General features: G+C 36.4%; 1 protein-coding gene and 1 pseudogene across 1 annotated transcript; one reads left to right on the top strand and one right to left on the bottom strand.

Moving 5' to 3' along the window:
- Nucleotides 1–1,762: 1,762 nt before the first annotated feature.
- Nucleotides 1,763–23,674, top strand: Macc1 (MET transcriptional regulator MACC1). Its single transcript, XM_038338084.1, is given in 7 exon segments — nt 1,763–1,874; nt 5,575–5,765; nt 5,767–6,687; nt 6,689–6,796; nt 6,799–7,611; nt 10,809–11,025; nt 23,475–23,674. Coding segments are annotated over 7 exon segments (2,562 nt in total).
- LOC119818752 lies at nt 13,783–14,171 on the bottom strand (annotated as a pseudogene).
- Nucleotides 23,675–24,019: the final 345 nt, after the last annotated feature.

Below are 24,019 nucleotides of genomic sequence, written 5' to 3'. Positions count from 1 at the left end.
AAAAAGCCCAGGACCAGATGATTTCAGTGCAAAATTCTATCAGAATTTCAAAACAGAGTTAATACAAATACTCCACAAATTGTTGTACACAATAGAAACTGAAGGAATATTATGGAACTGTTTTTACAGTTACCCTGATAACCAAATCACACAAAGACACAACTAAGAAAGAGAATTACAGACCAATTTCCCTCATGAACGTTGATGCAAAAATACTCAACAAAACACTGGCAAACTGAATCCAAGAACACATAAAAAAATTATCCACCATGATCAAGTAGGCTTCATCCCAGAGATACAGGGATAATTCAACATACAAAAATATGTCAGTGTAATCCTCCACCTAAGCAGTTAGAAATTATACAGGTTTAGGAAAGTTGTCCTCTGGGGTCACAGGCCTCAGCAGGTTAGGTTTATAGTGTCTGGCATGAACTCTCTTCTGTTAAGCAGGCCTTAAATCCAGTTAGATGACTGTTGTTTATCCTCAGTACCAATATTACACCTTGATTGCTTTTTTCCTTCGGCAGCTTACATAGCTCCTTATAGTATTATGAGAATTAATACTTTTTAAAGTAAACATAAAATAATATGATTTCTTATGGCCTTTTCAAAGCTTTGGTGTTATTTATCCCTCCTCTCTCTCTGAATTGCCTTCACTGCCCCCTCTCCTGGTCAGCCCCCCGCTCCATTTTTTTCTGTTTCTCCTTCAATGCACCAGTACTTGGAGGCAAAGGAAGGCAGACCTTTGAGATCAAGTTCAGTCTGGTTTACACAGAGAGTTACAGGTCATCAAGTGTTACATAGGAAGATGTTGCAGAGGGGGAATGGATATTATTGCTTTTACCATGGACAACCAATGATTCATGACACCCACATGGCTGCCTCAGTCAGGTAGATATCAAGATTACATATGAGTGTGAGATTCCTTCTGGGATGTCCATTCTGATTCCTTGGAATATTTCTATTCTGATTTCACATTATATTTCTTAGTGCACATTATATTTCTTAGTGCACATAATAAATGCTGATAGCTGATAGGCAGTGAGCACTATCTGAATTATTTTCTTTAGCATTTGTCTTTAGCATTTTCAATGACAAAAACATGTTTTAAAACAACATGCTTCTAAACAGCATATTTTGTATGATAACTATTAACAATTTTGACTTTTCAATTAAAAATAAAAGAAAAATTACAAACATACTCATAGACATATAATATATATCTAATGTAATTTTTCTTGGGATTGCATTGGATATGTAGAAGAATTTTGGATTTTTCAGATTAGTTTTATTTAATTTTCTAGTCATCAGAGATTATCCATTTATTAACGTGTCAACTTACTATTGTTTCTCTTATCTCAGGCTTTTATTGGTTGTTTTATATTGACTTACTAATGAAGGTATTTCCACGGTAAATTCATTTTTGGGGGTTAATCTAGAATTGACATTTTTCAAAATAGCAATAACATTCATTTCAGGACATTTAGTAGAAACAGAGATTTCTGCTCTGTGTAACTGCTCTTGCTGTCCTGGAATTTGCTTTATTAGACGAGGTTGGCCTTGATCTCACAGAGATCCTTTTGCCTCTGCCTACAGAGTGATGGGATTAAAGGCATGAGTGACCACTGCCTAGCTCTGTATAGATACTTATTTGCCGTTTTCTGTTTAAATAAGAATAACCATTTTTAGATTGTTTCCTTTGCCAACCTGCTTATATATACATACAATAAATATGTCCTCTAATTGCTTTCTAGGTGGCAAAATGTTAATCAGTGAAAGAGCCTATTGCTAGCCAAGAGGAATTGCTCGAAGTAGATCTGAATGAAGTTTGGTTGAGATGGAAATCTCAAAACTCTCAAAAAATCATATTACAGGTACAAGAATTTATAATATGGTAATGTTGCTGTATAATTAAGTCAAATGATTGTCTATACATATGGAATGTTTGCCTCTAAAAGTTGCTATAGAAGATTTATAAAATTCTCAAGTACAAGAGCTATCAGAAATAGAATAACATTAAAGAAAAATGCTTTCTTTTTTAATTGATTTTATTGAGCTCTGCTCCCCTCCCTGACTCTCCTCTCTCTTTTAATCCTCTCCCATGGCCCCCATGCTCCCAATTTACTCAGTAGATCTTGTCTTTTTCTACTTCCCATGGTAATTAGATACATTTATGTCTCTCTTTGGGTCCTCATTGTTGGCTAGGTTCTCTGGGATTATGATTTGTAGGCTAGTTTTCTTTGCTTTATGTTTAAAAACCACTTATGAGTGAGTACATATGATAACTGTCTTTCTGGTTCTAGGTTACCTCACTCAATATGATATTTTCTAGCTCCATCCATTTGCTGGCAAATTTCGTGATGTTGCTATTTTTTTCTGCTGTGTAGTACTCCATTGTGTAAATGTACCACATTTTCCTGATCCAGTCTTCAGTTAAGGGGCATTTAGGTTGTTTCCAGGTTCAGACTATGATAAAAAGTGTTGCTATGAACATAGTTGAACACATGTCCTTGTGGCAAAATGGAGCATCCTTTGGATATATACCCAAAAATGGTATTGCTGGGTCTTGAGGAAGGTTGTTTCCTAATTTTCTGAGAAATCACCACACTGATGTCCAAACGGGCTGTACCATCTTGCACTCCCACCAGCAATTCAAGAGTGTTTCCTTTACCCCACAACCTCTATAGTATAAGTTGTCCATAGCATAAATTGTCGTAACTTGGCCATTCTTACAGGTGTAAGATGGAATCTCAGAGTTGTTTTGATTTGCATTTCTCTGATGACTAAGGATGTTGAGCATTTCCTTTAGTGTCTTTCAGCCATTTTAGATTCCTCTGTTGAGAGTTCTCTGTTTAGGTCTGTACTCCATTTTTTATTGGATTATTTGTTTTTTTGATGACCAATTTCTTGATTTCTTTGTATATTTTGGAGATCAGATCTGTCTGATGTGGGGTTGGTAAAGACCTTTTTACATTTTGTCTCATTGACCATGTCCTTTGTTTTACAGAATCTTTCAGTTTCAGGAGGTCCAATTTATTAATTGTTTCTCTCAGTGTCTGTGCTGCTAGGATTATATTTAGAAAGTGGTCTTCAGTGCCAATGCATTCAAGTGAACTTTCCATTTTCTCTTCTATAAGGTTCAGTGTGGCTGGCTTTATGTTGAAGTCTTTGATCCATTTGGACTTGAGTTTTGTTCATGGAGAGAGATATGGATCTATTTTCATTCTTCTACATGTTGATATCCAGTTATGCCAGCACCATTTGTTAAATATGTTTTCTTTTTTCCATTTGATATTTTTTGCTTCTTTGTCAAAAATCAGGTGTTCGAATGTGTGTAGATAAATATCCAGGTCTTTGATTCAGTCCCATTGGTCTTTCTGTCTGTTTTTATGCCAATACCAGGCTGTTTTCAGTACTGTAGCTCTGTAGTAGAGTTTGAAGTCAGGGATTGTGATACCCCCAGAGGCTCTTTTATTACAGGATTGTTTTGGCTATCCTGGGTTTCTTGCTTTTCCATATAAAGTTGAATACTGTTCTTTTGAGGTCTGTGAAAAAATTTACTGGGATTTTGATGGGCATTGCATTGAATCTGTAGATTCCTTTTGGTAAGATTGCCACTTTTATTATGGTAATTCTACCTACCAGAGAGCATGGGAGATTTTTCCAATTTCTGACATCTTCATTTCTTTCTTCAAAGATTTAAAGTTCTTGTGATACAAGTCTTCCACTTGTTTGGTTAGAATTAGTTCGAGATATTTTATGCTATTTGTGGTTATTTTCATGGGTGATGTTTCTCTGATTTCTATCTTGGACTATTGATAAGTGCTTTCTTTAAAAAGTACACTTATTAGTCTTCTAGGGCTAGAGAGATGCCTTTGTGTATAAAATGCTTGCCATTTAAGTGTGAAGACAAGACTTAATTTTGGCTTAATACAGCAAAAACCAGGCATGGGTGTTCATCTGTAGTCCCAGTGCTAGGGGATCAGAGACAGGGAGATATCTGGAGCTTACTGCCCAGCAAATGTAGCTAATCAGTGAGCTCTAGGTTTAATGAGAGACCCTGTCTCAAAATATAAGGTGAACTCTGATAGAAACACCTGATGTTGACATCTGTTCTCCACATATAGTTGTAATTGTATGCATGCCTCCTCCACAGGCACAACGCACGTGCGCACACATACACATGCACCACACACATGCACACACACATATGCCCCTCACACACATGCACACACATAAACCACATGCACATGCATCCACATACATGCACCACACACATGCACCAAATACACACACGTACAACATGTACATGCACCACAGACACATGCACACACACAAATATAGCATATTCACAGATTACAATAAATATTAATTCATAAATTCATTAATAAACAATAGTATGTCCTGCAGATGTTGTAAACTTGAGGGGAATGGCTACAAGCAGGGACTGAAGCAGCCTAGTAATTCTCATGGACCTGGTGCTCATAGTAGAAAATGAGTTTTGAGAGAGTTGGGATAGATGAAAAGAGGATGTGTGATAAGAAGAGAAATATTATTTCTGTTTTTCAAAATCCATCTTATACCTTTTAATAAGTAACATAACTTACTTAAAGCAAAATAAAAGCTTCATTAGGAAAAAGTCTTGTGTCTAGAGAACTTTGGATGACTCAGTTGTCCATGTGGCTTTCATTGTCCCTACAGCAGTACCAACTGCACATGTCCTCATGTTTGTGACTAGTTATTAGATTAGTAGAAAGAGCCTAACAAAAGTCACTCTAAACATAAAATGACTTTGATTACATTGGGGGTATTGAGCATGTTTTTATGTGTTCTTCTAGCCCTTTCCAGAGAAACAATGACGTGTTTCTGTTTCTAGTGGCATCCCATATTTTATCATTACAATTTTTCAGAAGTTCAGTGAATTCCTGCAGGCAGTAATTTCACTGTCAATCTGGTTTTTCAATGTGTCTTTCACACACATTCAAAACGTAATGTTGTTTAGTAATGCAGTGCTCCCAGAAATGAATAATTAATGACAATTTTAACTTACAAGGTTGTTTTGAAAACTACTCAAGTTCATACGGGTATGTTTGACATTCCTTAGATTTTATTTGAAAAGAAAGACTTCAAGTTAATTTTTTGGATATAATGAGACCAACAGCTCAATGTTTAGAAAAATTATAGATGTTGGCTACTTTTTTTCAGTGTTTACTTGGGTAAATGAAACATAAAATACTAAGAAATAACTTTATGTAAGTGTAAGTAAATGTGTTAAATGTATTATTAATGTGTTGTTATAAATAATTATATACTGTACTCAATATTCATTTACTTTATGATCCTTTAAGATAAAATTAATGTATCTGTTCTTAAAATAACTTGGTATAAACTTCCCCTTTCCTCATTATAAATAAGTGAATATGGTTTTACTACTAAGGTTGTAGTGGACGGCAGCATCAAAAATCAAAGCCGAAAGTAAGTTTTGAATTTGTAACCTATGAATAAATTAATCATGGTTTTATCTCAGATTCACACTTATTTTTTCTTTTGCATTGTTTTTGCTTAAATAACAAGCATGCCAGGTGTTAGACTTGCCTCACAACTGGACAGATGCTTCTACTCACTATGGTGATAGTGTTGCCAAAGCTGCAAATCCATTCTGGAATGAACTAGCCGCCTCGAACCCATTTCTGGAGGACATCACTAAGCTAAGAAATAAGCAAAAGAAAGATAATATGTCCATTTTGAAGGAAGATCCTTTTCTTTTTTTTAAAACAAATTGAAACAGGGAATTCTTCTGATTCCTCTGAAGATGAACTTGACATGGATCAGGTGCTTAGGCCATCTTCCTCGAAGAAGTCGGAAAGGTCTAAGAGTGTTTCAGAACTCCTGGACATCTTACATGATACGTCACATGCTCATCAGAGTATACACCACTTTGACCAGATCCTAATACAAGACCCAGAGTGGCTTCAAAATGACCGAGAAGCATACAAAATGGCTTGGTTAAGTCAATGTCAGCTAGCACGCTCTTGCATGGATCTGAATATAATTAATCAAAGTCCTGGATGGTCTCAAACACAAATTGCAGAGACCATTGCAGTTTGTAAATTAAACCACTAAGGAGGGTCAGTTCAGTTACCTGACTCAGACATCATTGTTCATGTACCCCAGGGACACATAGCCATAGGAGAATTTCAGGAGGTATCTCTGACAGCGTTTCTGGATCCTCCACCAAAGCTGAACCATAACCTCTCCTGTACTGTAAGCCCTCTTTTGGAAATAAGGTTAAGCAACCCTAAAACCATGAGAGCTATTTTGCTGGAGATGAAAATTGGAGCAGAAGTAAAAATAGATCCTCTGAGCCAAATCATGACAAAAATGGTGTGTTTACACAGCCTGGACAGAGAAGGCCCTTTCCAAGCACTGAACAACTGCTTTGTCTACAAAGACACCATCCAAGCAAAGTTTCTTGATCTGAGCCAGGTAATGTACATAGTCATAGCTGTACAAGCTGAGGCCATTCAGCCACCAGCTGCTACTATTTGGAATTATATTCACAAAACCACTTCCATTGGAATTTATGGGCCCAAATATATCCATCCAAGTTTTACTGCTGTTTTTGTAGCTTGTGGGCACAACTATGTGCCAGGAAAGTTTGCAGTCTCTGACATTAGGACGGGTGGAAAAAAATACATCTCCAGTAGTATTTTATCTCTGGGGAAAGCATTCCTGGTTACTTGACAGGCCACAAGATTTAATTATTTTGGCTTTTTCATGTGATCCTGATTTTGAAGTAAAGATAGAGAAAGGCAAAGAATCGCACAAAGGCAATTGGAAGCAGGTGCAGCCGTCCATCAACAAGTTTTCTTTTCTTCAGTTGACCACAGAGGGATGCACTCATTTGTCTTCCGGGCTCACGTGGGGTCTTCCGATGGAAAACTAATCACACAATTTCTTGTCACTTCACCTGATCCAGCCCCAAACCTCAAAAGGCTCTTACATCTGCAGAGCTACTTCCAGGAGAAAGAAAGCAAGAGAGTGCCCTTGTTATCAACAGGGTTTATCAACTACCCCACTTTCCAAGTTAAAAAAGTGAAATTTACCGATTATGGGATCACAGTGAAGACGGTACTGAGGCAAAGTAAAACTGACTACTTACTTGAGTATTTTAAGGGGGATATAATTGCCCTTCTTGGAGAAGGCACAGTAAGAGCCATCGGACAGTCCAAAGTGAAAGAGTGGTATGTAGGTGTCCTTCGAGGTAAGATTGGACTTGTACATTGCAAAAATGTCAAGGTGATTTGCAAAGAACAAGTAATGTCTATATCTGATAGTATTTTGACAACCAAGAATCTTTTGGAGCAAATTGCCTTGCCATTTAAAAGTCTGACTTATATATACTCTGTTATATTAACTCTGGTGTCAGAAAACATTCATGATTGGAAAGTTTTAGCTAATGTCCTAGACTACTCACATCTGGCACAAGAAGATTTTGATCAAATTCAAGCAGACAATGAACTAGAAAGGGTTTCTTATATTGTCAAGAAATTAAAGGAAGATTGCCATAAAGACAGAAGTACCAGGAAGTTTCTTTATGAACTGATTGTGGTGACTATGGGTTGAAAATAATAATTCATTTTAGAGAACTTCATTAACTTGATGATATTTACAGCAAGAATTAGAGATGAAATGAAAAACTAGTAGTCTCAAATCCATTGGAGTCCTGAACAGCAAATAGGGAACTTTTCCTGCAAGGTCATAGCATTGGAGTCAATCGTGATTTTCTCAGAAAATAAGTCTATAAGGATCATCTTTTAAGAGACTTCAAAGGTTGTGTTTTTGTTGGAACTTTTGTTTTAAATTTAAGAGATTAATTCTTTTTTTCTCAAATATTTGGACAACCCTTCAAGTTTTATATAAACTCCATAACATAAACGTAAAGAAAACCATAGCATAAAAGTAAAGAAAACATATCTAGACCAGCCTGGTCTACAAGAGCTAGTTCCAGGACAGGCTCCAAAGTTACAGAGAAACCCTGTCTCGAAAAACCAAAAAAAAAAAAAAAAAAAAAAAAAAAAGTAAAGAAAACAAACAAAAATACTTGATCTTATAGAGGCTTATTTTTCAATGTTTTTTTTCCTTCAAATGCATAAGTATTATCCATTATTTCATCAGTTTAATGTTTTTCTTTAAGGAATGCTGCACAATCCAACAATGATTCTACCAACATTGTATTTAATATGCTAATAGAATTCTCAAGGGTCAACTCTTTTGAGCATGCACTTTTCTCAGTTAAAAACCTTGTGGAGATTATAAATAATTGGATTTAAAACAGAAATCAATGTTATAGTAACAAAGTATCGGGATGACATTTCTAAAGAAGATAAAAATATGAATGTAGCTAATTCTTCCTAAATGCTAAATTCTAATACTGTCTTCAAATAGTGAGTATGTAGGGGGGGCATCAAATGTTTTTGTAAGTAAATGTTAGTAAGTGTACTGAGTAGTATAAATATAAAAACAGTACTTATATGTATGAAAATGATGAATAAGGCAGTGGGCAGAGACACATTAAAAAGTAAGTTTTAGTAAAGCTGGAAGCAACAAAGAAAAAATGGTGGATAAATTCAATCTATAGCATTAATAATAATTTGCATGTTAAGAAAATGATTCGACAATGACACGAAGAACAGTAAAACTTGAGAGTTATAATGTCTAGTTGGTGAGTGGACAGTTTTATTATGATATGCTCTGTCCTTAGTGACTATGGGCTCAGGTGCCTGAATACTAGAAGTTTTCCTGCTCAATATAAGCTACACATTGATTTTGTAATTGCTTCTTTTTGTAACTCAGATATACAGTAGAGATGTTCAAGAAACTATACTTTCTTTTCTTAGTAGCTCAAAATAAGTTATCTTAGGCTCATGATCTGAAAGTTCAGGTCATACCATACCTGTAATTTGGGGAGGGCATAATAAATCTTAGAATGCCTTGATTAGACAATGTTGATAGAGACCTATTCAAAAGAGTGGCCCCTTTTGGACCCAAAAACTATTATTAATCCTGTGTGATGCCCTTAAGACTATCTTCTAAAAGAGGCTTAGGCCCAGCCCTCTGTTAGCAAAGCAATTGATCCTTCTGTGATGTAGAGTTGTGTATTCAAACACCCTTTGCAATTAGTGAAAAATTTTCTTGCTCTGTGTCTTGATATGTGAAGTTGAAAAGTAAAGATAGATTACTTTTGTTTCCTAATATGTGACATTTCTGAAAACCCTTCAGCATGTGATTTTATATTAGTTCTAAAGGATTAGGCAGAATAACATTATCTCTATATTCATTATACAAAACATTACAACAGTATAACAAATACTTCTTGTGAAATTGTACTTTGCCAGGGTAAAGCCATGCCAAAAAACTCAAGTGTACTTTGAAGACCTGCTGCCCTGGTATTGCTTCTCACTGTGGCCACCTTTAATCAGTATAAAAAGAGGGATCAATAGAACTTCTGTCTAGAGTCCCAACTGTTCTTTTAACTGTAGATTTCATGGGAATAAATATGGTAAATTTTTATTGGTGCCTTTTAAAATTAATTTAACTTTACTTATTCTTTCTCATGAGTAAATAAAACTCCTGGGTACCATTACATAATAAACAACTGCCAAGCATCTTTACAAACTTATTTGCATATATATGTATATATTCATATATTTTTAAAATATACTCAAAGCAACAAAATAGCTCTTAGACTTGCCTGAAATGAACAGTAAGAGAGAAAACTTAAGTGTGCAATAAATGAAGAAAGGGAGTCTGATAGCATCCCACTTTCACATTGTAGGAGAATATTTGCCTTTATTACTTTGCCATTTATATGCTGTTGGGGTTTCTGTCTTGCCCGCTTCCCACAATTGTTAAATTCCAAAGAAATCACACAGAGGTCTACATTAACTATAAACTGATTGACCCATAAGCTTAGGCTTCTTATTAACTCTTATAACTTATATTAGCCCATTATTCTTATCTGTGTTAGCCATGTGGCTCAGTACCTTATTCAGTGGGGCAGTCACATCTTGCATCTTCTGTGGCTGGAGTCACACTGCTAACCAGGAGTTCCTTCTTCCCAAAATTCTCCTCTTCTCATTGACCCGCCTCTACTTTCTGACTGGTTGTCCCACCTATACTTCCTGCCTGACTACTGGCCAATCAGTGTTTATTTAAAATATAATTGACAGAATATAAACCATTGTCCCACACCATTTATGTTAATAGAATCACATTAGAGGTCAGGGAGGCAGATTATTTAAATTCAGAAATGTCTGTAACTTAGTTCAAAATTGAAGGAGTATCATGTGTTTACTCAATAGGCATGATTCTAAGAAAAATTTAAACCACATTTTGCTGAAATAGATCTGTGTTAATCCTCTGGTAAGACAAGGAATAAGCTTGAGGGGAATGAGTAATTAACTCTAGGTTCACAGATTATCAATTGCTGGAGCCTTAGGTACTGATAAAAGGGTTGATAGTGTTCCATTAGCAGTTAAAGTCATATATTAATAATGTGATTTACCTATGATCTTATAGCTAGCTACTAAGGCTATACTAAAGCTCCCCTATTTCTAATATATATGTTCACTATGTTTGTTTGATGAATTTTCCTAAATATAAATCACTGTTCTGAGTTTAAAAACCTTAACTATATGTATGGTTTGAAAAGGTATTTTAATTTCTAGAATACATAATGCAAATTACAGTTTCAAGGAAAATGTCAATGAATTGTTTCTAAGCATGATGGATACTGACTGCCACAGGCTCTGCTAAAGATGGATCACCAAGCATTAGTGGCACGTCTTCTCCAAGAGGCTGTTATTCTAACCTTAGCTGTTAAGCTCGGAAGAAGCTGGAGGGAACTTGCTGAGAAATCTGCAGGACTCACTAAACATCAGATGCAGGTGTATGAAATTCCTTACCGAGGAAAATCTGGAGATGTTTCAGCAGAGGTGAGATTTTCATATGTTCTATTCAGTGGTGACAAACTATAGCCAAGTAAAGAAAATGTAATTTAGTCTTTTTCATGTTTATGAATTAATTGAAGGAACATTCAGGAACACTTAGTCCCTACTAACTGAAGTTATTATCTGGTAACCCTGTTGGAAATGTCTGAAATATATATCATACTTCTAAAAAACACATTTATATTTCTCTTGTTAGATTTTATATTTACATGGCTTTTGAGCAAATTAATCCATTAAATTGGAGCAGTAAGGACACAAGGCTACAAGAATTTAAGGCATAGAGCAGGTACATTTCTGAGTCAATAAATATTCAAATCAACTCAGAGAAGATATACTTAATCATTTATGACAAGTGATAGGGCTTGATGATGAATCCTAGGAGAAGAATGATATGGAGCCATTGAAATGACTGAAAGAGAGATCAAAGAGTCATTTCATCTTTTTTAATTTTATGTACAGTAAGAATTATTAATATCATATAGAAAAAGAAAGCATTTAGTGCAAAGATATTCATCACAAAACCTGCTTGTTTCAGCAGTATTATTACATGGATTCTGTTATGCACATTGCATTTATGTATTTCTTCAGATTACTATAATAGTAACATGATTCAATTTTTTCATATAAATTACAGTATTTTCCATTAATGAGTATATGGTAGATGTTCTGCATCTTTCAGCAAGTTAAAACTTTTTCAAGATATTTAAATTAAGGGCAATATTCTCTGAGATGGTGACATTATAAGCACAATCTGCATGTTCTGTGTCATTTGGGGTCCTAGAAATAGATGGATGAAAGGATGGATACACACACACACACACACACACACACACACACACACACACACACACACGTTTTTCACCCGGAACTCACAGACATTCAACTGCCTCCCTCTCTCGAGTGCTGGGATTGAAGGCCTTTTGACCTTTTCCACAATGCCTGGCCATAGAGATGGATATTTGCTTTTCAGATTGCTCTTCTTACTTTGCATTCTGTTAGGTGATCAGGTTGCAGCTTTTCTAAGAGGAGTTCAGTAGATCAAGTCAGTTGACTTCTTCCAGCTGCAACAGGTGTCAGCTGGACACTTGCTGAATCCCCAAAACCCAGCTCACAAGTAAGGACTTCTAAACAAAATATGTCCAGCTAGGGACTGGACACATATGTCCCATTTATCTGCTACCCTTATCTTCATAAACCTAGAGGGGAACTGAAGCCTCTCAATGAGGAGAATCCAGAGTGAGCACAGCATACAAGATGGACACAAGTGTTTTCTGAGTGAGCTGAAAAGTCAGGACCTTGAGGGAGAAGAGTGTACTGTGAGAACTGGTTCTGACATTTCAGTAAACTGGTTAAAAAGCTGACCAGTTGAAAACTGTTATTCTTTTGTCATGATAGGGCCTTGCTTTTGTGAGTTTTGTTTAGATTTACTGGAGAGATGTTTGTTCTGCCAGCTTTGCTAAGCATCTGGATTCTCTCTAACTGTGTTTATTGTTTGCCTTCCCTCCAATCTTGATGCAGGCTAACTAACACACAGCCTATTTGTCCATTATTTACTTTCACACAGCCCAAATCATAAGTGACTATGTCTGTGTCTGAGGCTGATAAAATCTCATAAACCTAAAGAAAACCCCCTAGATGTTTTCTAACAGCAACAATTCAATTCATTGCAGCTAACACTACAGCCAGAGTCTGATCCATGTCATCACTTAGGAAAACAAAGGCATTTGGGCCTGAAGCCATTCTAAATGTCCTATAGGAATTTTACCTGTTTGGCCACTTACAAGGACAATGCAAGCTAACTTCCACATCCACAAATCTTGTTGTAGAGTGTTGTTTCTTTTTGGGAAAAGAGCCATCTTAAACGAGATGGGTTTGACAAGTTAGGTAGTTGATGTGTAACTACTTATAATTGGGGTGTAGTGGTTAAGAACTGGCTTTGGGGTGAGTGAATGCAAATATAATGTTCCTTTACTGTGCTGTCTTTGTTTCTTTCATGTCATTTATTCTGACATATGATCTATGGGCCCTGTTTCCCTGGTACAATATTTTCTTCACCTATTCAGAAACCTAAGAATCTCAGCAGGTTCTCTCAGGATGCAGCTTGACAACTATGGCATTATCTTGGTTCCAAAATATGCTTGATCTTCGTCAAACCTCAGGATGACTGAAGAATAAGGATACTGAATGTACCTTTCCTATATAAGAATGGGGATACTGAATGTACCTTTCCTATATACTTTAGTACTTTTGACCACTTATTGTTCTTTTTGAAGTGAAGGGAAAGTCTTTTGAGAATTCTGAGAATGTCACTTTTTAAAATAAACACCTTCTCAATTTATATTTTAAGTTAATACAAATACTACATTAAAGCTACTACATATGTTTAGAACCAATCATATGCATATAAGCATTTTAAAAATATTTTTGTAGGTTTTTAAAATATCTGTTAAATTTTATTTTATATAATATATGGACACGTTGCCTGTATGTATGTCTAGGCAGCACATGCGTGGTTGGTGCCATGGAGGCTGGATTTGGTGTCAGATTCCCTGGGACTGCAATTACAAAGAGTTGTAAACTTCCATTTGGGTGCCAAGAATTGAAAGTGGGTCCTTTGTGAGCCAAGTCAGTGAACTGCTAAACTGTCTCTCCAGCCCATGCAAAACACGTTTTAATAAAAATGTTTTATCAAAAAATGTTTATAATGTATAAAGATGTAAATGATGTCCTTTTTTTTTTAAAAAAAAAAAAGACAAATCCACTTATTTATTTACTTCTCATTAGTTGAAATTCGGAAAGGGTACAGCATCACACTGATTCTGTGTCCAGTGGCCTCTGCAGGATGGTTGCATCAGAATTTGGCACGAACCCTGCTACTGTTTCCATGTGCCCCAGGAACTTTCCCCCAGATAACTCTGGTTTTATTTAGCTTGCCTCCAGGGGTCGCTGTATTTTTTTTTTTGGTTTTTTTTTTTTTTTTTGGTTTTTGTTTTGTTTTGTTTTGCTTTATACACATAAGCATATCTCTGACTCAAGCAGAATTCAGTTTCATCTCAGACATAAACACCTTCAATTTTAAGAAGAGCTGTGTGCTCTCTCCGGTCCAGAGACCTCGTTGTAGCCTGCAAAAATGTCCTTACACCATAGCCTTCCAGCCATGTTTGCCTTTCAGAAGTCCTCTTCCCAGCAGGTCCCAGGAATCTGCCCCCAAAGTTCCTAACAGGAACTTCCTTCACCTCCCCTCAACATTTTGTTTTGTTTTATTTTTCATTCTTTTGTTTGTTTTTTTTTTCTGTGAAAGTTAATTTAAATTCTGTGTAGTTTTTCTGAAGATATTTAAATATTTAATTTAAAAATACAAGAACCCATTAAATACTAGGAAGACAGCACAATTTTTAAAGTCTGATATTACAGAGAAAAGCTGCAGTTTTCAAATCTAACACTTTTCTAGGCTGGAGGCTAGGCCTCGGTCAATCCTCTTCAGATTACTAGCAAATATGACGTTAATTTCTCTGTGACTCTCTTCCATAGAATATTTCTAACAATAAAGATTAGGTTCCTCCTTTCCTATTTGCTAAAGACCCTAACGGTTCATCTCACACTTTAAATTTCCTCTGCCCACTCACCTCTCCCTTATAGTACAGGCACCAGAAGGCTTAGTTCCTTTGGCATGCCACACAGGGCCACACTGTCTCCATGGAGACACCACAAAGTGTTTTTCAACTCTGACGCTATTCAAACGCAGAACAGAGCAGGCAACCAGGTGTCCCGCAGTTCCTTTTGCAGTAGTGCAAGTCTAATTCTCTTTTGTGTCATCTCGAAGCAGTCCTTGTTCCCTTCTGATTTACAGCAAGAGTGCTCGAAGCATTTCATCCTATATGTAAATTAAAAATGAGAACGTAGAACGGTTGTGATTTCTTGTTAGATAACATTCAGGCATAAGGACTCTGATTAGTTCTTGTTAGATTTCTTGTACTTCTTGTGCAGGCAGAAATCTAATGTTTACATTAGTTTGAAATTAATTTTTAAATAAAATTTTTTTGAAGACGCTACACTTCAGAACTATATCTCCATCAAGAAGCACATAATGACATAAAAATAAAAATAGTTGTGTGTCAGTCGCCATGAGAATCTTCACACATCTCATTAATTTCAGCAAACAGTAAGCAGGGCGCTAGAATCATCCTCTTTCTAACACACAGGTACCTACCCTGAGTATCAATGCATTTATGTAGCATCCAGAGTGACATGGTGAGTGATAGATCTAGGATTTGTAATTCTATTAGTTTTATTCATGTTTCTAACTGCTAATCTTTACAGAATTGACTGCTTAAGCAAAGATCAAAATAATCAGATAGGAGATGCCGCCTAAAACCTATAGTATGTTAGTTACTGAGAGTCCCTGAAGTGGACTCTTGTTAGCAGTGAGGTCTAGAGAGCACTGACAAGAAGTCATGTGAGGAGGAGGAAGATATGACATTTCATTTCATTTGCTGGAATCCAGAGGCAAGACTCTTCAGGCAAAGCTCCCTTGCCTGGATTCCAATTCCATCAGTCCATTCATTAACTCCCATGACTTTGGACTCTTCTAAGATTTTTTTTTAACTGAGTTGTATAGCACAACCTTTTCAGGCATTTAGACAGTCAGATGAAATAACATGTATAAAATATTTTTGATAGTTGATGGCAGTTGTCATAATAAAACACAAAGAACCTATTATTTTGTTGGATTTGACAAATCTATGACCTTGGGTGATTTTCTGGAAAGTGGAATAAAATGCAACCACTTTTAGTGAAGTGACTGAATGAGAATGTAGGTGAGGACATGTTTACATCTGTCACTGCACGTACTTAGTGGTGCTTTGATGACATTTTCTACACTTCAGTTTATGTCACAGCAAGAAAAGAAAAATTCATAGCTTATCAAAGATTCTGCACTACCCACGCCCTTCCAGATGTTGACTTCCAACCCAGGTGTGTACCTTTAAAGCCTACAATTTGTGTTATTATATACACAATAAAGAATGGATTAGAGAAACTTAATTTTTCCAATCTTTGACATTTAAGTGTCTCTTATTTGTGCAAGGGGTGAGAGTACTTATTAGGGAGAAGGCAATAAGATGTCCCCCTAACTAAGAATTGATGAAAATAGCTTGCCCAGAAGGTCTCCATCTCATGCTGGACAAATTTGAGCAGATTACCTGCAAGAAATGAGTCCACCATAATTTTCTGATTTATAATTAATACAGAATTCCTAAATGATTATTCTTACTGCAAACCTGAGACCAAGATTTCTCTCTTTTGTCACATTTTAACCAAATACTGTGTCTCTGTTGAGGAAGGAGGATGGCCCCGAGGAGTTAGCATTTTTCTTTTCTGAAGATAACAACCACCTGTTTTAAACATTATTTATGTATTTACTAATTAGAGATGGTAAATGATGTGCTGAGTACAGAACACATGTAATAACCTTTAGGAAGCCTAACTAGCCTCAATACTTCTGCAGCTAATGGTACTTAAAATGAAATGCTGCTTCTATAATTTTATGACAGAAATAGGTGAATTATTAATCCTCTAATGTGGCAAAATGCAATTATCCAAAAGTAATTAAAGTCAATTAAATTCTTTATGTTATTTCTATTTTATGAGTTAAAAAAGACAGAATGGGATGCTCAGTTCTGATCTTGCTGCCTTTTGTCATCTACAGCAAAGTCTAATGAGTTGTATTGGCTTCCAGGAAGAAGTATGCTAAAACTGTAAAACTTTATTATTCTTGTCTCATCAGATAGTCCCTGTCCATTATCTCACATTCCCATATGGTTAAAAATAAAGCTTCCTTATCTTGCTCCTATTAAAACTTTACAATTTTCTACTGTATGCTACTAACAAGCATTGCATGCAAACTGTTGTATAAGTTCTTCTTAGGGTGCCTTATTGAAGAAAGAAGACTGGAAATTATTATACATACATTATAGCGTAAAAATTCAAAGCTCAAACTGAACTATCAAATAAGCAATGGAACCTGGATGCGAGCATAGGACTACTGCCAGTAAAACCCAATTTCCTTTTTCACAGCATATGAGTCCTCATCAAATGACAAGATCATGTCATATGGCAGGAGAGGTGGCTCATCATCAGTTAAGAATATTGGTTGTTATTGAGGAGTACTGGGTTTGGCTCCCAGCACCCATAGAGTGGCTCACAACTTGTATCTCCAGTTTTAGGAAATCCAAAACTCTCTTCTGTCCTCTGAAGGTACCAGTCACACACATAGTCCACATATATTATGTATACATAAGACAAAATAAAACCTTAAAAAGTCCTGTCTTTCTCACATTGATTCATACAGGTTAATCTAGATGTACTTTTTGTAATTGTTATTACCAAGTCCTGTCTGTTTACTCATTGTTTGTCCAACTGATTGCCTTGTTCCTATATCTAAGCAGCATGCTTTTCCCTCATTTTATACCTTGCTGTAATGATGGAGGACTCTCATTGGTTAATAAAGAAACTGCCTTGGGTTTTTGATAGGGCAGGATTTAGATAGGTGGAGTAGACAGAACAGAACGCTGGGAAGAAGGGAAGTTACGCAATCGCCATGCCTCTCCTCTCTGGGAGAGATGAAATGGAGCCAGCTGCCAGGTCAGACATATTGAATCTTTCCCGGTAAGACACCACTCATGGTGTTACACAGATTATTAGATATGGGTTAGTCAAGATGTGAGTAAGAGGCTGAAACTAATGGGCCAGGCAGTGTTTAAAAGAATACAGTTTCCATGTAATTATTTCAGGTGTAAAGCTAGCTGTGCAGAGCCAGGTGGCAGGATGCAGCCTGCTACTCCTTCTACAGATTGGCATGCAACGTGGTGACTAAATTCACTTAAAAACCTGGGAGGGCTTTAAAAAAAGGGAGAGAAAGTTTAACACAGCTTTCTGCTGTTTGTTAGAGTGTGCTGCAGAGAAATTTTCCTGACTCAGCCTCAGCAGGAAAAAAGCTACATGGTTTGAAAATACAGCGTCTGGGGCTGTGCCGCCAGTGCAGACTCTGGCTTTTAAGCATTTCAATGGCTTTTATGGGACTGGATGTTTGTGTTCCCTCTTGGGATCAGAAGGAGAGTGCTCTGAGACTGGGCCAATGGCTCAGCACTCCCCGTCTGCACCTGGGCAGATGGCAGAATCAGTCTTAGGCAGGCAGAAGAGCATGGCGGATTCCTGCCACCATACAGAGAGATGTTTTCAGAGTGCGCAGTGCTCTATGTGTCAGATTTGGTTGTAACTTGGATGAAAAGAGTTTCTGTGCTGCACACTCAGTCTCAAAGTTAAAGTGCTGAGTGCGGCTCCTAACTGGCTGCCCCAGAGCTAGCATAAAATGGCATGTCCTCCATTTTGAAATTGGAGAGAGGTGGAGCCAACATCCAGAACAGCCCGAGGCTCTGCAGCTCAGAGGTGCAACCAATTCAGAGTCACAAGTGGCTCTGCCATGTTGGACTGGGCGGGGTAAGCTCACAGTATCTGTTTTTGACCCAGGAATGTCACAGCTTAGATTCTTAAGTGCTCAGCGATTTAAAGGTGCAAATCAAAAGTGCTCCTGGATAGTAAAAAAATTACAGATTCACAATAGGACAGATTCATATATAAAAGACCTTTAAATGGGTCACAATGTTGGATGAATGTACGTAGGCTTGAGAGAAAGAAGAAAAAATATGAAGAATAAAGTTAATGCCTTTAAAAAAGGATAAAGCCTTTAAAGAGACAGAATAAAGTAAACTGATAGAGTAAAAATAAGCCACATAAAAATGGAAAATTCACAGAGAGTCTGGATTCTTTGTATTATTGTATTTTCTTTAAAATTTTTGACTGTAAAAGAGCTAAATACAGAGAGACATGTCATTATATGGTCTGCCAGGCTAGACCAGAATGGACATCTTAACGGTATGACTTCAGAATTTGGATCCAAGAACATGATGCTTTGGAAAAAGGGTCTTCTTTTGTTTTCACAGAGGATGACTCCCTGTGGATTGCTTCTATCCCAATATGGTATGATAGACCATGCCCTCCTGAAAGGCTGCTATGAACATCTTCTGAAGGGGAAGCCTAGCCAATTACCTTGTTTGTAAGGTGTGTCCCCCTTAGGCTAATATTTACCTATAAAATCTTGCGGGCCTCAGGCCCACCTGCTCTTTGTTTTTCTGTGCTCCTTGCTGGAACCTTGGATTTGTAAGTTCCCTTTTCTTTGGATATGAATAATTTGCATTGGTATAGATTTTAAGGTCAATTTTGTTATATGTATATGTATTTCTGCTCTTGATTAAGGTATTGTGATTGCATAGTTCATTTAAAAATGTAATGTATAATTAGGAAATATAGGTTGTTAATGGATAAACATCGATAATAATCAAGCTTGTAGTCATGTTAGTTAGATTTTCTAGATGTGCATAGATATATTTCAGATAGGCATTCTTCATATGTTTCAAAGACTGTAGACTATGGCATTTAATGTTTTAATAACTTAGGGTTTTTCATGACAATGAGACACATCTGCTCCTGGCAGCCCCAATCTACTTCAAGAGGAAGATGGGCATCGAAGAGGCTCCTTATGGAGTTTGATAGCCATTTGGGCAAGAAACTGCTCTTGCCTGGACTGTACACAAAGAACCCACAGAAAGAGGACTGCTGAACTTGCCTAAAGGTGAGATGGTCTTTCGGGGTTCCTGATTCATAAAAGAGTCTGCAAGACATTATGCAGGACACAGCAGAAAGTGACTGAACTGTCTTTAGAATTTCCTGCTTCATGGAAATGTCTGCTGGAAACTATGGGCCTGAAGGCCAAAGATGGATGCCCCAATGGTACAGAGAAAATTTGGGTGACTATCCAGGCTGCGAGTTGTCTCTGTCATTTCTAGAGTTTGAAAGTTGCATATTTCTTGTTTACTTAGGTAGTATTATATCCTTCTGGAGTCTTTGATGGAGTTGAAGTATAAATAGGTAGCTTTCCTTAGTTATAATAAAAGATAAAATAGATCTAAATATTGTAACTGTAATTCTTGCTTGATAACTGTTTCGTTATATGTAATTTTACTATGTTAAAGTTAAAGCCTTCCTTTTTGTTTAAACAGAAAAAGGGGAAATGATGGAGGACTCTCATTGGTTAATAAAGAAACTGCCTTGGCTTTTTGATAGGGCAGGATTTAGATAGGTGGAGTAGACAGAACATAATGCTGGGAAGAAGGGAAGTTAGGCCATCACCATGCCTCTCCTCTCTGGGAGAGACATGATGGAGCCAGCTGCCAGGTCAGACATGCTGAATCTTTCCCAGTAAGATACCACTCATGGTGTTACACAGATTATTAGATATGGGTTAGTCAAGATGTGAGTAAGAGGCTGAAACTAATGGGCCAGGCAGCCTTTAAAAGAATACAGTTTCCATGTAATTATTTCGGGTGTAAAGCTAGCTGTGCAGAACCTGGTGGCGGGGCACAGCCCACTGCTCCTTCTACACTGTAATAGAAATTCTTGTAGGGATATGTATTGCGTTAATTTTAACTTAGCAAGTAAAATAAGTGGTGGAAAAGCATGTATTTACCATATTTAAACTATGTGTAATAATATTTTTCTGCCATCTGGTTTGAAAGTCACAGGTGATTTTATATATGGAAAATTAGAATTTACACTGATGAAATATGCCGGCTTTGTTGTATTGAAGAAAAAAACCTGGATGGAAAATCCCATTCATATTTTAGTTCAAGTCAGGAAGGTCATCTCTGTCCTGTGGTTCCACCCTAACACTCTCATACCCATGTCAGGGTTACCAAATAATATTAAGACAATATCCTCCCTTGCATTTCTCATTAATTTAGCTACTCCTTTCTTTGTACTTTTGGAAGACTTACATAGAGATCAGACCTCAACAGTCAATCCATGTTTCTCTGAATTCCAGTACTGACTGCACTATTCTGTGCTGTGTCCAAACTGTCTAGTACTCAGTATAAGTGCATGGAGGGATGTAGGCTCTAGCTTATACCATCACCTGAGTACATCTCCAGTCTCCTAAGTCTCTGAGCAGCACAGAGAAGTCAACTCAAATCTAAACACACCTGCAAGCTTTTCTGTAAATGCTAAATTTCCTTGCTGCAGCAAGTCATGCCATGCAGAGCTTTACTGCCTGGGTAAGACAGTGGGGTGGTTTTACTGTCCTTGAGTATAAAAGCACTTGTATGTCAGCATATAAAAGAATTCTGAAACCACCCATTTGAAATCCCTAACAGATACCTATGTTCTCTAGTATTTTATGCTAATCTTCCGTGCTATATCACCTTTTACTCACTGCTGTCAGTCACTGCCTATTGTAAATATTTCCAAATGCATTTCTGTTTCCTACTCAGTCACAAAGGGACTTAGAACAGTCTGGGAGGCTGTTAAATATTCATAACATTATGTTAAACAGTACACAACAATATGAAAATTATTATACCAGCTAGTTGAATATTGGTAACTGAGTGGATTCAGTATAGAATATAAGTTTGGAGCATGGACAAACAATTTTCCGTTTTTTAAATCCACAGAGATTAACCAACCATTTTAGTGTAGCACTGCATCTAAGGACTGAAGCTGAGATAGAGCCTGACATAAGCTTCTATTAATGTGAACTAATTTGTTTTTCTTGCTGAATTGCTACTGATAACACTGGTAGTGTGAGTAGTTTGCATCAACAGAAACCTTCAGAAAAGAGAACACCCCATTGTCCTTATTTCAGTAGCCCAAGATACAATTTCCCCATAAACCAGATCAGTGATGACAAAGCTTGTATACAAACTCTAAGGTAGTGATTGTCAACCTTCCTAATGCTGTAGCACTTTAACACAGTTCCTCATGCTGTGGTGACCCCAACCATTAAATATTTTCATTGCTGCCTCATAACTGTAATTTTATAACTGTTATGAATCTGTATTTTCTAATGGTCTTTGGGGAGATTGTAACCCATAGGTTGAGAACTGCTACTCTAAAGTGACTTCTGCTTCTATGTCACATACCTTAGCATGATATAACTTGATAATTATTTTATTCTCTATTTTGCAGAATTAGTCTTTGCAAGAGAGGTGAGGGGATAGGTGTTTATGTCCTCTCTGAAATGCCAACTAGAAAAAAATAACATTATCTCACCCTTTTAGCGTTTTTATGTGGACTGAAGCAAACCATAATGGCATCAGAGATTTATTTCTTCTCACTTCAGTTACTAGACTATAGGGTGGTAGTGGCGGCAAATGGAAAAATTATATCCAATTACATGGAATGCTGATGTTAATTGAGGTACCATTTTAAGAAAGCAATTATGTGCATTATTAAGCTCAAACTCAGTGCTTTTAACATTTTATAAGTGGCAGAATTACAAATAAATCAACTTGGTAAGCCCAAATAAGTAATTACTACTAAAGTTTATATTTCAAATGTTCTAATCATGAGTGTATGCCTTGTTAGTTTCTTAGAATAAATTCATGTTAACTTGTGTATATGTCTGTATTCTTCCATTTGCCTTATTTGGGTTGCCTTTGTCTTCATTCCCTCTGAGCCTGTTGCCTTGGTAACCACCTTGTACTTGCTTGTATGTGAAGTTCTCCTTTGACATGCATTTATTTCTATGGGAACACTGATTTCATTAGTGTGGACAGGTCCTCAGGGGAAGAAAAGTGCAGAAACATAGAATGTTGATCTTTCTTTGCATCATAAAATGTACCATAACAGTAAGTTTTTGATTTAAAGAACTACATTTTTGTTTTTATTTTGATTTGATCATCAAGTTACAGTTTTCTTTATGTATATAGATTTGCTGGATAGAATGAATTAAAAGTGCAAAATGTATTTGATATCATTGTATATATAGTATTATAAAACTCAACAAAAATATTTATATGTAACAAATCTTATTCTTAAAAGTCAGATAATTAAAAGTTTATATTAATAGTATTTGTTATTATTTAAAAAATATGGTGCTGACAAGATGATTCTGTAGATAAAGAGGTTTGCCATGAAGCTTGACAACTGAGTATCACTTTTGGGACCCACATGGTATGAGATAATTTACTCCATCAAGTTATCCCTTGACTTCCACATTCATGTATGACATACATTCACTCTCACACACAAAATAAATAAATACATGAATAGTAAATGTAAAATTTAAATTATGCAAGGAATTTTATATTGACATCAAGGCAATAAAAACTAAAGAGTGGTTCAAGAAAAAAGTCCATATTTATAACTATTTTATTTTTGAAAAAACACTGGTTTTAGAAACACAGGGATATAAGAAATGATAGTGATTATTTTCTACATCAAAAAGTTCACATAATGAGGATTCCATTTTATATTAAGTCCTTTACAGTTTAAAATTTTTTTCTCTGTTTCTGTCTCTGTCTGTTATTTGTCTGATATTCACATCAATCTTTTTTTTTCTTTTCTTTATAGATGCCTATGATTTTCTCTATGCATGGAGCAGTCACTATGGAAACAGTTGTAGAGATGTGTTACAAGATCTTCAATCAGCTTTGGACAGAATGAAAAAGCCTGTCACCAAACGGTGGAGAGACTTAACTGGAACTCTAATACTAGTAAATTCTTTAGAGGTTTTGAGAGTAACTGCTTTCACTACTTCTCAGGAAACATAGACTGAAGCAAGTTTGGGGAATGGTAAGCGGGAAAGGGTGTGTGTGTGTGTGTGTGTGTGTGTGTGTGTGTGTATGTGTTTGTGTGTGTATGAATGTGTGTGTGTGAGAGAGAGAAAAAAGAGAGAGAGAGAAAGACAGACAGAAAGAGACAGAGAGGAAGGGTGAACTCATAAAGATGTCTTACTTTCACTGTGTTTGGAAAGCCATGTTTTACCTTGAGAAACAAATCCTGGAACTCTTACCAAGATTGGATTTTGTAATCAAATTTCTTTTTGTATGTGATAAAACGGTATTCAGTAAAATGCTCTGGATCCGAGAAGGAAGGAAAAGCCCTTTTCTCTTATT

Source organism: Arvicola amphibius, chromosome 7, assembly GCF_903992535.2.
Source record: "Arvicola amphibius chromosome 7, mArvAmp1.2, whole genome shotgun sequence".
Taxonomy (NCBI): domain Eukaryota; kingdom Metazoa; phylum Chordata; class Mammalia; order Rodentia; family Cricetidae; genus Arvicola; species Arvicola amphibius.
Note: the sequence above shows the minus strand (reverse complement) of the source record. Positions and strands in the feature narration are given on the sequence as shown.